This window comes from Vulpes lagopus, chromosome 15, assembly GCF_018345385.1.
Source record: "Vulpes lagopus strain Blue_001 chromosome 15, ASM1834538v1, whole genome shotgun sequence".
NCBI lineage: Eukaryota > Metazoa > Chordata > Mammalia > Carnivora > Canidae > Vulpes > Vulpes lagopus.
The window spans coordinates 23808464-23823063 of record NC_054838.1 but is presented as its reverse complement, the minus strand read 5'-3'; the positions used below and the strand labels follow the sequence as shown (position 1 = coordinate 23823063).

General features: G+C 46.7%; 1 protein-coding gene across 3 annotated transcripts in view; it reads left to right on the top strand.

Moving 5' to 3' along the window:
* CLPB (caseinolytic mitochondrial matrix peptidase chaperone subunit B) overlaps nucleotides 1–14600 on the top strand; it is a 144555-nt gene that overhangs the window by 107496 nt on the left and 22459 nt on the right. For all 3 annotated transcript variants that reach the window (XM_041730411.1, XM_041730410.1, XM_041730412.1), the window contains exon 7: nucleotides 10591–10705. In XM_041730411.1, coding sequence (XP_041586345.1) covers nucleotides 10591–10705 — 115 coding nt within the window. The remainder of the gene's footprint in view (nucleotides 1–10590; nucleotides 10706–14600) is intronic.

The following is a 14600-nucleotide window of genomic DNA, read 5'->3' as shown; positions in this document are numbered from 1 at the left end:
AAAGTTCCTAGAGAGCAAGCACTTCTCTCCTCTCTGTTCAGATTTTCCACCCCTAGGAGCAGCCCTAGAGGTCAAATCAGTTTCCTCAGATGTCTTAAGGAAATCTCTGAACATGTTTCACTAACCTCCAGGACTGCACTCCTATCATTCCATGAGATTACACCCTGGACTTGGCCAGGAGAACCCGTGGTGTGTCAGGTGGTATGACATAAGGCAGACCTCTTAGTGCCAGCATAGGTGGAGGGGTTAGGGCTGCTGAGGAACACTTAACAAAATTTCGCTGCCTAAGAAGTGGCTTAACGTTGGCCATGTTAGTACAAGGCTAGGGCCCGAGTGAATAAATGGTGGTTGCATCCCTCTATTCCAGTCAGACCCTTCTGGACCACAGAGGGCAGTTGCAGATATTATCATCAAAGTAGACACAGAGCTCTCAGAATCTGTGCAGAGTAGGGCAGCTAAGGGGGCAAGAGGAAATGTGCCATAGAAAAAGCCAAAGGCAGTAGGAACTTCTGGCCCAGAGAGGAGAGACCACACATAGGCACAGGAATGGCTGTGAGAGGGGAGGAGATTCAGAGGCCAAGCTGGGACAGAGCCAGGCTTGGTGGTACCTGTAGGGAAGGGGCTCCATAACAAAGCTGTCACATAGTATAAGGGGCTGCCTTTAGAGGCTGGTAGACCACTTAGAGACAGCCCGGGGTTCTGTCACCTTTCCATGGAAAAGATTATTTCTCTCTTGTCACCTCTCTGCACTTGATCCTTTCATCTGGTCTGGAATGTCCCAGCTGTGCATTAAGTATCTCCACCTGATTGCTCTGCTGTCCCGTCACCCCTCAGTTCACCTTGGATATCTGTAGCATTGTCTTTCTCCCAGTTGCCCAGCATCTACTTGTCACCCACTCTTTCTGCTCTGCTTTTTTCCTCTAAGCTGAAAAACACAAAACAAAACTACCCCTTCAAACTCGTGAGGCAGAGTTTCATAGGAAGAACACTGCTTTAGATCTGGTCTGTCCTTCTTGATAGTAAGCAAGACTCAGCTGCTGCTGAGTTCATGCCCTACATCTGTAACCTGATGACTCAGGCCTGGAGAGTGCTAAGGCTCCAGCCTGAGACCTCATCTCCTGGCTCTTTGTCTAGACATGGGTGACTGCAGCTCTGATCTTACCTTGCTCCCCTTCTATCTGTCCAGCATCCCCCTGCTACCCAGCTACCTTCACCTACCACCCTGTAGTCAAACATGGGCTCATTATGGAAAATGTGTCAGTATAAAATTCCTGTGTCTCATTATAGAATATCTGGAAAGTAAACTGAAGAAATTTAAATAATTCAGTACATTTTATGAATAACATCTGTGTGCCAGGGTCTAGGCTAGGTAAGAAGACAAGTGGATGAAACACTCAAGGAGCTTACTGTCTGATGAGGAGACAGGCAAGTGAAGCCTAACATCACTGAGTCATAGTCTCAAGGAAGCCCAGAAGCTCTGGAAATCCAGAGGTGGCTTCAGATCCTGCCTGGGAAGATCAAGGCAGGCTCACTGGAGAACATGTCAATTGGGCTGCTGGAGTGACTGGGTGATGGGCACTGAGTGGGGCACTTGATGGCATGAGCACTGGGTGTTACACTATATGTTGGCAAATTGAACTCCAATAAATATACACACACACAAAAAAGAATCTCAATTAAAAACATTCTTGCCCTACTACCTATACATAATCACTATTAATATTTTTAATTATTTATAATAGGGATCCCTGGGTGGCGCAACGGTTTGGCGCCTGCCTTTGGCCCAGGGCGCGATCCTGGAGACCCGGGATCGTATCCCACATCAGGCTCCCGGTGCATGGAGCCTGCTTCGCCCTCTGCCTATGTCTCTGCCTCTCTTTCTCTCTGTGACTATCATAAATAAATAAAAAATTAAAAAAAAAATATTTAATTATTTATAATAATAATAGGTGTCTTTTATTGAGTACATCTAGGCACTATGCCAGGTATCTGGTTTTTTCTAATCTTATAACAAATCCTTGAAGCAGCTCTTATTATCCCCATTTTACAGATGGGAAAACTGAAGCTGAAGGAAAGAAAGCAAATCACTTACAGAAAATCAAGTTGTTATAAGTAACTATTGGGATATGAATGAGAGGATTTCCTTCTATAATATAGTATTTGCCTTTTCTGGAATTTATCTATCTACATATAGATGGCCTCTTTTTTTAACCTGATTGATTTCACACTGGCAGCCATTTTTTATTTTGACAACCCAAGAATTTATTTATTTAAAATGTGACCCCTTAGAGATTGGAAGTGTGGATTCTCCAGCACAGACCCCCCAATCCTATTAGATGACCTGTCAGACATTTATATTTCCTAGTTCCATATTTGGAATCTGGATTTTTACTTTTTTTGGTAATCTCTACACCCAGTGTTGGGTCAAGAGTCCCATGCTTTTCCAACTGAGCCAGCCAGGTGCCCCAGTTAATATTATTTCTTGATTGTTTTCCCATTTTCAAGTCATCCATAAGCCTAATTTTTAATTTCTTTTTTTAAAAACGATTTTGTTTATTCACAAGAGACACAGAGAGAAAGGCAGAGACACAGGCAGAGAGAGGAGAAGCAGGCTCCATGCATGGAGCCCAATGTGGGACTCGATCCCAGGACTCCAGGATCATGCCCTGAGCTGAAGGCAGACGCTCAACCACTGAGCCATCTAGACGTCCCCTAATTCTTAATTTCATCCTGCCTTTTAAAATTTGTTACTTGTCTAAAAATCTCTGTCACCTTAACTAGCCTAAATGATTTTCTCCTTACTGCCAGTTTGCTCAGTTTCTCAGTATTCTCTGTGCAGAAGGGTCTCTAGGTCCTTGGGAAGATTCAGAGGTAGATGAAGCCCAGCCCCTGTCCTCTGAGTTGGCCATATAGAAGAGGAGGATGGGAGAGAGCAGGCACTCTTAGCTCTGATAGCCACAAACTGATTTGTACATTAGGAGGGGTCTGCAGAGAGTTTGTGGGGGCTCCAAGAAAGCATGGATCACCTTCAGACAGAGTGAGCAGGGCAGGCTTCATAGAGAAAGTAGCTTGTGATCTCAATTTGAAGGATTTCACTACATGGAGAGTTTAATACTTAAAGCTTAGACCATTTCATGTTTTAACTAAGAGATGAAGGAGAGAGGTAGAAATATATCTCTGTGCACATGATGGCAGATAAAACAAAAATATGGGGAGCTATTCCATGATGAATATTCAGCTGAGGGGGACGTGCTGGTGCCAGCCTGCATCTCTACTGCCGGAGCCTCATTCCACCGAGACTCACGAGGAATTTATTGCTCATTTTAATCACACCCAGAGAATGAATTGGCAGGAATATTAGGCAGATAGGCCTATCATATATATTTTATTTGCATATCCCAGTGACAGAATCACAAGCACATTTCCTATATCTATATTTTTTCATTTGCTTCAGGGGTAGCTGGGGATGCAATGCTCCCCTGGGCCTGCATTCTGGGCTGCAAGCCTGGGTGCTCCCATCAGAGCCGAGGAAAGCCCTCTAGGAGAGCAGGGGTGAGGTACACAGGAGGGTAAGAGGCTTCTCTTACTCCTGTCTTAGAGCAAAGTGATACTCCTTCCCCATCTTGCCCAGCCTTCTCCCTGCTGCGTCTCATTTCAAATGCCAACATGTTGCATGCCTAGCTCTGTGCTTGGCCCTACACCCTATATGGAGGACAGTACCATCTGACCTTCACTGCAGGTTTACTATGGGCCAGATACAGTGCTTTATGGGACAAACTTTTGCTTTCTTTTTTGTTTTTAACTTTATAAAAATTTATTGAAATACACTTCATAAGGTACACATGTCGTAAGTATATAGCTCACTGTATTTTCACAAACTAAACACATCTGATCAAGAAACAGACCATTACACTCAGAAACCCATTTTATACTTCTTCCAGTCACTACTCATCCCCCAAAGGTAAGGATTATCCTGATTTATTTTAATTTTTATGTAATTTCAAAAATAGTGCAAAGAATTCTGTAAACCCTTCACCCACATTACCTTTTGTTAAGATTTTATCACATTTGCTTTATGATGTATGTAAATATTGTATATAGAGAGATACACAATTTTTTCTGAACTATTTAAGAATAACACACATGATGCCCCTTTACCTACCCCTAAATAGTTGTGTTTTCTAAAAAAACAAGGACATTTTCTTACCTCGGTACAGTCCTCAAAAGCAGAGTATTAATATTGATATTAACTACTCTATAGATGTTACTCACATTTCACCAGTTGTCCCAATAATTATCTTTACAAGAAAAGAGAATTCTGGATCCCAAGTTGGGTTTAGTTTCATGTCTCTTTAGTAGTCTCTTTTAGACTAGAATGGTTCCTCAGTTTTTCCTTGTCTTTCATGATCTTGACATTTAATGAATACAAGCAGATTATTTTATAAAATGTCCCTCAATTTGGGCCTGTCTAATGTTTCCTTATGATCAAATTCAGGTTATGCATTTCTGGCAAGAACAACTTCTGGTGTTTATTTTCAGTAAAATCATTAGGTAGCCCCATGCTAATAGCCCCCGTGTAGGAATAGGAGATTTGTGTTTTAAATCTCATCTCCCTAAACAGACTTTGAACTCCCTGAGGCAGAGAACAGATCTTTTTCTTACCTCCAGGGTGGCAAGTGCAAGCTCTGGAGCCAGACTGCAAGGGTTAGCATTCTGTCTCTATTACTTGCTACCAGTGGAATCTTGTTTTAATTTACTTCATCTCTGTACAGTGGAGGAGGAGATATTCTGAACTTCTTAGGGCCATGAGGATTACAGCAGCTGGTCCCCAATCAGGTGAGACTTAGCAATCGATGCTATAACTAGTGAGTAGGAGTTTGAGGAGTAACAGGATTATTTAAATAGGCTCAGATCTTCATCCCACAGGAAACTTATTAATTACCAAGGGGAAAATGGTAATGGAGAAACCTGGTACAGAATACCTTAACCAAGTGATCAAAGTGAACATCACCAGTTACAGGATAATCAGCATCCTATACCTCCTGATATGATGCAGAGAACACAACTCACCTTCTCACTTGAGCCAGTCCTTGCCCCTCTTAATCTTCTCTTACCAGTCTTTGGATCAGCCTAGCTATTTGCAGAGTGATATGATCTGATTTACATATTAAAACATCATTCTGGCTGCAAGGTGGATGGACTGGAAGAGAGGAGAATGGAGTCCAGGATGCTGACACCAAGTATAATAGAACTGACACATACTGTTCCCTAACTTCCTCCTCTAGGATGTATACTTTATGAGTTAGTTCAGGAAATTTTCAAGTCCTTTGAGTGCCTCTCTCCCCCAGCTTCTTTATTGGACCTCCTGGGCAACTCTTACCATCATCCCCTAACATTAATCTCATCTGTTGCCCCCTAGTCCCTTTGGTGACTTTCCTACCTAGTCCTCTCTGCCATTCTAGCTTCAGAGCATGGCAGAAACGCTGTGATGCGAGTTGAGGTCACAGTTAGAAGGATGGGGCATATCTGAGTATATCTGAGAGCATCTAGTAAGCTCTATGGCCCTGACCTCCATGAGAAGCAAATTGTAACTTGGCCTTTTTTTCTCTTCCCTCCTCCACACCTATCATATTCTTGCCCAGGATCTCATTTTGCCTATTCACCACTCCCACCCTTGCCTCAGCTGCTTTTGGTGAACACACTGCCAGGTTCATTATCATACTTGTTTCCTGAAGGATACCCAATAATAGGGGTGCCTGACATACCCCTTCTCTTTGTAACCCTCCCCAAAAGAACCATGCATCCCAACCGCCCATTTCTGAGCGAGTCCAGCTAGGTTTCACCCCAGCCTCCCAGCCCTTTCCTGTAAATGCACTCACAGCCAGGAGGGGTGCCATATTAAATCAAGAATGATGGATACCAGTGGCTACGATTATCCAGCCAAGATGCAGCATGGGGAGCTGGTTGCTGCTGGCTCCAGGTGAGGGCTTCTGAAGCTAATTGCATATGGCTTTTATTAAGATGATCACTGCCCCACTCCTGTTCTCCTGTGTGGCTTCTTCCTAGTGCCTCTCAGCCCAGTGCCCTCTGCTTCTGTAGGCCAGGCCACCTGCCCCATATTCTCCTCTAGTGGAACCCTGTCAAAGTAGGGCTTCAACCTTAATCCCTATAAGGCTTCCTCCTCATCTCCTCAAAAAGCCAGGAATACTAGAAGCCTACATTTATGGAGCCCTTACCAAGTGCCTTTTCCCCTCTTTCTCTCCTCCCCGAGGTAGAATATAAACAGACCAACTATTTTCCTTTCCTAGGTTCTTCCACTAGTGTTTCACAAGCCTGGGTTCCTAGCTAATACCTTCAGAAGCTATTCATTCATTCGACACTTTTTTAAAAAATACAGACTGTGCTAAGCAGTAGGAAAGAGCATAAAGCAATAACCTTTAACCTGGTTTAATCCTAGCATCCTATACATTTTTATCAAAAAGTCTGAAGTTTTCAGAACTTCTCAGAAATTGTTCTGAATAGATATTTAGGGCTCCAGGCTGGGGGAGAACCAGGATGTACCCAGATTTAGGCCATGGGTTGAATATTTCCCAGGACCATCTAGAAAGCTCTGAAGAAACCAGCCAGGGGTGCCTGGGTGGCTCATTTGGTTGGGCATCCAACTCTTGATTTCAGCTCAGGTCATTATCTTGAGGTTATCTTGAGTATATCTGAGTATATCTTATGTGGGGCCTCATAAGGTTCCATGCTCAGTGGGGAGTCTGCTTTCCTTCTCCCTCTGCTCATGTGCTCTCCCCTGCCAGAATAAGTAACTAAATCTTTAATATAAAAAAATAAAAGAAAAGAAACCAGCCAGATCCCAGTATAACCTTTCCCCCATACTCACTCCCATAGAAGTCAAGGATCCTTCCCCTGGCCATCCAAGAAAATAACAGGAATACTAAAACCACCTAAAATCATGACACTGAAGAAGAGTTATAGGAGATAAAAATGTTTCCCTAGAGAACACTTAGGGAGACCACAGTGTTTATACCCAAACCAACAGAGTGGCAAGAAAAGTCATGTTTGCCTGTGACAGAGGAAAAAGATATGTTCTGTGAGGCCCCACAGATCAATGCATGGAAAGCACCTAGAAGCAGAATTCTCTACCATGTAAGGGAAACTGACAGGCAGAGATGAGCTGCCTTGTACAGTGGAGGTATCCCAGGAACCCAGCTGGTATTGAGATGATACCCTGTAGACCTAGGCTTCCTAAGGAAGGAGCCTCAGGAGCCATTTCTGGGGCAGTGGGGGCATCTAAGTGGACTAGGCTCCTAGATTCTGCTTGAGCCAGAGCAACTCTTCATCTGTGGAGCTCATACAGATTAAATTAGCTAAAAGGGTTCCAGTGCCCCCACCCCATCTGCCCAAAAAGCACTGGGTTAGATAGTTATCAAAATGCAGTGAAGGAGAAAAGAAGTAACATTTATCAGAGGCCTATCACGGGGCAGCTGCTGTGCTCTCCACTTGCATCCCTCACAACACCACCGCTACCTGTACATTGCCTATGTGCCAGAGACTCTGCCACATTCGTTGTGTATGTTATCTCACCTATTCCTCACCAGCATCCTACCAAGGCCTGCAAGGTGATGGGAATTACTGTTTCTGTGTTTGAAATGAGGAAACAAAAATTCAGGGAGGTGAATTAACTTCCCCAAGGTCAGCTCGCTAGTGAGTAGACAGGGTGAGGTTTGAATTCAGATCTGCCTGGAGCAAAAGCTGCTTATTTCTGCCACACAGCTTGCCCCACTATGAGCCAAAAGAGGAACCAAGCTTCAGATGGGGACACTATACAAAGTGCAGTGCCTCTGTATAGTGCCTGGCACTCAGCAGCTGTTCCACAACCAGTAGTTAACCTCCTCAGTTGGCAGCATGCATTGACTCCTTCTGTGAGCCAGGCCCTGTGCTATGTGATAGAACTGTTGAGATGAATAAGACATGATCTTTGTCACTGAGGACCTCACAGTTGAGTAAGGAGAGACAGACAGGCAGTTAAGTGCTCTGAAGGTACCAGGGGCAGGCATGAAACCTTACAACAGGCTCTTTAGACAATGTAGTATTTAAGTTGAGATCACCAGGGCACTTAGAGGTAGATGGGAGTAGAGGAGACTTTTGTGGTGAGAGAGCAGTATGAGCAAAGGCCCAGAGGCAGGAATACTCTGAGACACCCTCACTGAGGGGAAGTGAGGAAGCAGACGCAGCAAACCCTCGGCAGCCAGCTTCCATTGCTTCAGGCTGCTTTTGTGGCCTGCCTGACTCCAAGCCGGCCAGGCCTCAAGCCAGTGCAGAACCAGGCAGTATGCTTGTATCGCCCCATCAGAGCCTTTCCTGCCCAGTGGACCCAAGTGCTGAGAGAGGCTGGGTGGGCAGGGAGAAGGAGGAGGCAGATATGTGGTAGAGTCGTCAGAGCCAGGTGATGTATGTGGCGCCTGAGGGAGCTGCACAGTGACACTCTGGATTCCAACCGGCAAGCGTCGCTCCACTGGGATTGGTGCCGAATTATTGCTCCATATGAAACCCAGGACTGATGGGAGCTTTCAGTTACAGACTGATAGCAACAGCCAAAATTGGATTGTTTGCTATTTATTTTTTTTAACTTCTGTCAAGGTCACTACTGTAACAGGAAAACACTGCCCAAGCAGCAGGTATTTTTCATCCACTCTGCCTGCAAGAGCAATCTGCAGCCACAACTTTTGTGACAGGGCCTTACCTGGGCAGCTCTCTTTCTAGAGAGCTATCAGTGTTACAAGGTCTTAGGAGAAAAGAGGCTCCTGAAGATCCAGGTCTTTCTGTCCCACTCCAAGGCCTGCTTCCTTCCCCCATCCACCTGGCTCCGTGAGCACTTTATCATCAGACCTGTATACTCACCTTCCCTTGATGGCCTCTAGATAGTCCCACAGCTCCTGCCGAGCCCAGGACTCCAACTTCTTTGTATCTCCTTCCCCTCTCTGGATTCCTGTGCCACCCAGTTCAGCTGTTAATTCTCTCCTCTTATCTATTACCAAATTTACTTGGCAAACATTGACCAGCTGCCTTCATTGTGCCAGGACTTGTGCATTGAGTAAAGGACAGTGCCTGCCCTCAGGCAGCTCATAATCGATTTAGAGGATAGATTCACAAACATGCAACAAATTTGGTTTGTTTGTTTGTTTTAGATTTTATTTATTTATTTGAGAGAGAAAGCTGGTGAGCATGTGAGAGAGAGCACAAGCATGGGAAGCCACAGGTAGAGGGAGAAGCAGACTTGCTGCTGAGCAGAGAGCCCAATGTGGGGCTTGATCCCAGGACCCTGGAATCATGACCTGAGCCCAAGGCAGACCTCAATTGACTGAGCCACCCAGGCACACCTGGTTTTGTTTGTTTTTTTTTTTAATTTTTATTTATTTATGATAGTCAGAGAGAGAGAGAGAGGCAGAGACACAGGCAGAGGGAGAAGCAGGCTCCATGCACCGGGAGCCTGATGTGGGATTCGATCCCGGGTCTCCAGGATCGCGCCCTGGGCCAAAGGCAGGCGCCAAACCACTGCGCCACCCAGGGATCCCCTGGTTTTTGTTTTTAAGCAGGGCTTGAACTCATGACCCTGAGATCAAGACCTGAGCTGAAGAGTCAGATGCTTAACAGACTGAGCCACCCAGATGCCCTGAGAAGTATTTGTGTATGAGCCCTCCCTCCCCTCCTTGTCCAACTTAGAGCTCCCTGAGGGCAGGCCTGGCTCTCCTCTGTTCTTCACAGTGTGGTCATGCTCAGGCCTCCTTCCCTCCGCCCTTTCTGAAGTGAACCAACAAGCCCAGGGCCAGACACACACGGGCACTTAGCAGCATCTGGGTTCCAGTCTTGGGCTTCAGTCCTCCTCCTTCTCCCCACTGTGCCATTTCTATCATGGTGTGCACAGGGCCAAGCACACAGCAGTTGCTGAATAGCTGTGTTTAGTTGAAATGCAGTATCATTGAAGTGGAGGATGTTCATAGCTCTGGTATAAAAACTAAAAAGGTTTTCAGGGCACCTGGCTGGCTTAGTCAGTGGAGTGTGTAACTCTTGATCTCAGGGTTGTGAGTTTGAGCCCCATTGTGCATAGAACTTACACCAAAAAAAAGAGAGAGTGAAAACCAAGAAGATTTGCAAGAGGATATGTAGAAAGGAAAGAACCCATGTTTGTTAAGCACTTACACTACATGCCAGCTCATTATGTATGTCGTCATATTTAATCCCCAGTTTCCAGGTGAGAAAACTGAGAGTAAGTAAATTACTCCAGATGATAAGCACATCTTACAAGTGATAAAGCTGGGATTCAAATGCAGGTCTTCTATTAGATTCCAGAGCCAAGTGTTAATCTACTAGCAATACTTTATTTTACTAGCAGAGTGAGCCAGGACTCCTGAGCATGGAGTGAGGACTAGAGCAAGGGAACAATGGGAAGGACTGGGCTAGCCTTCAGTGGCCCAGAGCAAGAGTGTGCAGCAGGACTCCTGGAGACCCAGACCTGTGTTTTTTGCCCCTGGGTTTTAGTGTAGAATGAAACAATCCTGAGCCACCTTCCCTTTCTCCTCACAGTATCAAGAGAAGCAGCGGAAGCGTGAGGCTGAGGAGCGGCGCCGCTTTCCCCTGGAGCAGCGGCTGAAGGAGCACATCATTGGCCAGGAGAGTGCCATCGCCACAGTGGGTGCTGGTGAGTATCAGGACGCAGCGACCAAAAATGGGTGGGGTGGCTCATGGTCTGCTGTAGTGAAGAGTACGCCTTGCTGTCACCGTACCATGCAGAGGTGGCTCATAAGATTATAACTTAACATTCAGTGAGTACTTTCTGTGTGCTGAGCATTGTGATAAGCTCTCCATGTATGTTGTCATTTAATCCTTACAGCAACCCCATGAGGTTGGTACCATTAAATCTCCATTTTATTATTTTTTGAAGATATTTATTTGTTTGTTTATTTGAGAGAGTGTGAGAGAGAGAGAGAGAATGAGTGGAGAGCAGAGGGAAAGGGAGAAACAGACTGCCCACTGAGCAGAGAGCCCAACACGGAGCTCGATCCCAGGACCCCAAGATCATGATGTGTGTTGAAGTCAGACGCTTAACCGGCTGAGCCACCCAAGTGCCCCAAATTCCCATTTTACAGATGAGGAAGCTGAGATACAAAGCATTTATAATAATTGCTCAAGGCTGCTTTCCTGTGCTCTAACTCTGACTTTCATCCGGTCCACTGTCCCCATCCCCCACTTTTCAGGTAGGCAGGCTGAGACCCAGAGAAGAACAGGAGCTTGTCCATCACTTGTAGTGTAGCAGCTCAGCCAGAACTACAACTTCTATCTTTTGTCTCCCAGCCTGGAACTCTCACTCTTCAGTATAGTTTGTCAGTAGTAGCTAGCTGACAAACATCCTGAACAAGTCTTAAGTGCCTTCCTCTTGACCCTAGAAGCTCTAATGTCGCATACTGGGAGCCAGACTGCTGTCTGGTGTAACCCCTACTCTAATTGCCCTCCTGCCCATGCAGACCCCACTAGAGGGAATAGAAAACTAGGGTTCTGCTCAGGATGATGACTTCACCTCTGTTCTCTGACTCAGGCGCATGATTCTCTGAAGGTGACTGCAGACAGATGAGGCAGGAGCAGAGTAACCTGGGCCCAACTTAAACAAATATCCCCCAAGGCAATGGTTCTCAAAGCATGGTCTCTGGACCAGCAGCATCAGCATTCTCTGGGGCCTTGTTAGATTTGCAGATCTCAGGCCTCACCCCAAACCTATGGAATTGGAAACTCTGGGGTAGGACCCAGCAGTCTGTTTTAACACTCTGCGGGTGATTGTGCTGCTTAGCTCAAGTTTGAAAACCTCTGCCCTACAGTGTCTCAGTCCTATTCATGTTGCTTACCCTTTCTCTGCAAGCATCTGGTCCCACCAGATGTGTTCCAGTCCAACCAAAGACAGCACGTGGTAGAGGCTCACCGATAAAAGGAGACATCGGGCTGTATCACAATACAGTGCCTCTGTGGGACATTCTGGAGTGGCTCTTCAACCCTAGGATACCAATTAGAGTAGAGAAGGCAGCCACCCCTGCAGCACAATGAGCCCAGCCTGATCTCCATCATTCTCACACACCAGTGGGACTCGGGCAGTGGTCATGAGCCCCCCCATCAGGGTCCTGACCTCAGCAGCAGTTAAAAGGAGCCCGCAGGCCAGAGCTGCTCTACTGGCTAGAGGTCAGAGGCTGCCTGCAGGCACACACAAGAACCGTGTGCCAAGGGCTGAATTGGAGGGAAAAGAGACCCTGGGAGCTCCTGAGGGTTGAAGAAAGGAGTTGCCTATGGGAGAGATGTTATTACCTGGTGGAGAGCTAAGAAAGCATCTTCTGCTGGAGTGTCTGTTCACGTGGACCAGCACTGCAGCTGCCATCCTAGTGTTTTCCCTCTGCTTCTTACATGGCCCTTTCCCAGGCTGCTCCTCTTTGACCTCCTACCTCTCCCTGACTTCTCAAGCCCATTAGATCTGAAACTCCCAGAAGTTGAAGGGAATGGGGAGGAGGATGTTGGGATGGAGAGAATTAGACCAACATGGTCAGATAGTGTGTCTCCCACTTATCAACTGTATGATTCATACTCACTCGGCCTCTTTGAGCATCAGTTTCCTCACCTGTGAACTGAGGTGCCAAATCCATGACTATCTCACTATATAGCACATGCTCAGTATGTTTACCATCTAGGGCTGGACATGTTCTTTAGATCAGGCCCATAGTTACTGCCTTCAAACCAGGACTAGCCCCAGTCTAGCCTCTTCCTCTGATCCTACACCAGCCTCTAAAGTACCACCCATTTAGCCTCTCCTTGTTGTTAGCCCAGAGCAGGAATAAATGATTCAGCTGCCCACCTCTGAGGAGCTGTCAGAAAGTCTTCCCTGAGAGCCTTCCTCTACCCAAAGCGCCATTCTTTTACCCAAACCCTGCCTTATCCCTACACCTTTTCGTGTGTTATGTAGGTTGACCTGACCCTGCTGTGTCTCTAGGGACCTTAGGAAAGACAGGTATTAGGGCCTGAGCTGTGGGGTTGGTGTATCTCCTCCATTTGTGTGGTAATTATATCCCCTGCTAGCTAAGAAGCCTGTGGCCAGTGATCACATTGATAATGATCCGATAATATTCACCTACCAACCCAGGTGGAGCATGAGGTACTCTCTGGGTCAGAATTTGTGGTAGGCAAGCAGCAGCCAGTGCTTCAAGGTCTCCAGACTGAAGGAGGTACAGGAGAGAGAAGTGGATCCAGAGGGATAGGCTGGGTCTCTTTGGATCCTCTAGGCTAGCATCAGATATATGCTAGGGACTGGCTGGGTGGAGCCTGGCACCCCAGGGGTACCATGAGGATGGGCAGCCAGAGAAGTGCCGCAGAATGAATTGATTTGATAAATGGCCATTTATTACCCACACGAATTGGCTGAAACCAATTTCGGTCACATCAACCCCTGGTAAGTGCTGGGATATTGATTTGTGCAAAGTAATACAGTGAATTTATCAGTGTGATCCCCAGCTGCAGGGCTTCTAGCAAGGCTGGCGCACAGTTACCGCCTTACAAATGGAGGAGATAAAGTACCAACCCCTTAGCTTAGGCCCCCATGGCCTCTCTGGTCTTCTAGGGTCACCAGAGCCAAAGCAAAGCCAGCCTACTTACCACAAGCCGGAGCCTTGGCATTGAAAGTGAGACTCTCCTTCCAGAATCCAGAGCTACTCTTGGTCATGGGAGGGGGAGGATGCCTAGCCTGATGGGCAGACCTCCTGGGAGCTCAGAGCCTCTCTGTCCCACCATTCTCCTCAGAAAAGCAACCAGCAGTCTATTCAGTACATTCAGGGCTAGACTCCCATTCTCTTCCTCCCAACTTGCCCACCTCCTGTTCTCCTATCTCAGTAAAGGCACCACCATTCAGTAGTCTCCTAAATAAAAACTTAGATAATTCCTGGGCTCCTCCCTCTCCCTCACCCCTTACCGCCCATCACATACCAGGTTCTAGCATTCTGCCTCTTAAATGGGTCTCAAACTTAGCCTTACGCTATACCACTGCCCTTGCTCAGAACCTCAGGATCTGCCATTTGAATCTTGAGTGGCCTCCTTCTTGGTCTCCCTGTCTCCTTTCCTTCTCCTGGCATCACTTCTCCTCCCCAGCTGGAGTGAGCTCTGTAAAATGTAAGAACTCCCCTGTTTAAAATCCTTGAGTGGCTCTTGCTGCTGTAGCCCAGTATACACGGCTCACTGCTGCCCCCCCCTGCCCCCCTTCCCGCCCCTGCACATACACCTGGCTACCACTCGCTTCTGCTTCCCTGGACACGCTGTGTTGATCTGCTTGCACTTGTTGATGCTGCCCTGCTGCCCTCTCTGCTTGGAATTCCTTTCCTTCTGGCCCTTTCCTGACCCCACCCTAGCCCTGCCCATCTCCCACAGCTCTGGCTGTTTTTACTTAGCCTAACTCAGTTCAGGAGCAACAGACTGTAGACTTCTGAGAGCAGAGACCGTGACTGAATCATTTTAGTTTTTCCAGTTCCTGGCATAGTACTCTGCTTGAAGTAGCTCAGTAATGCAGTTTGTTG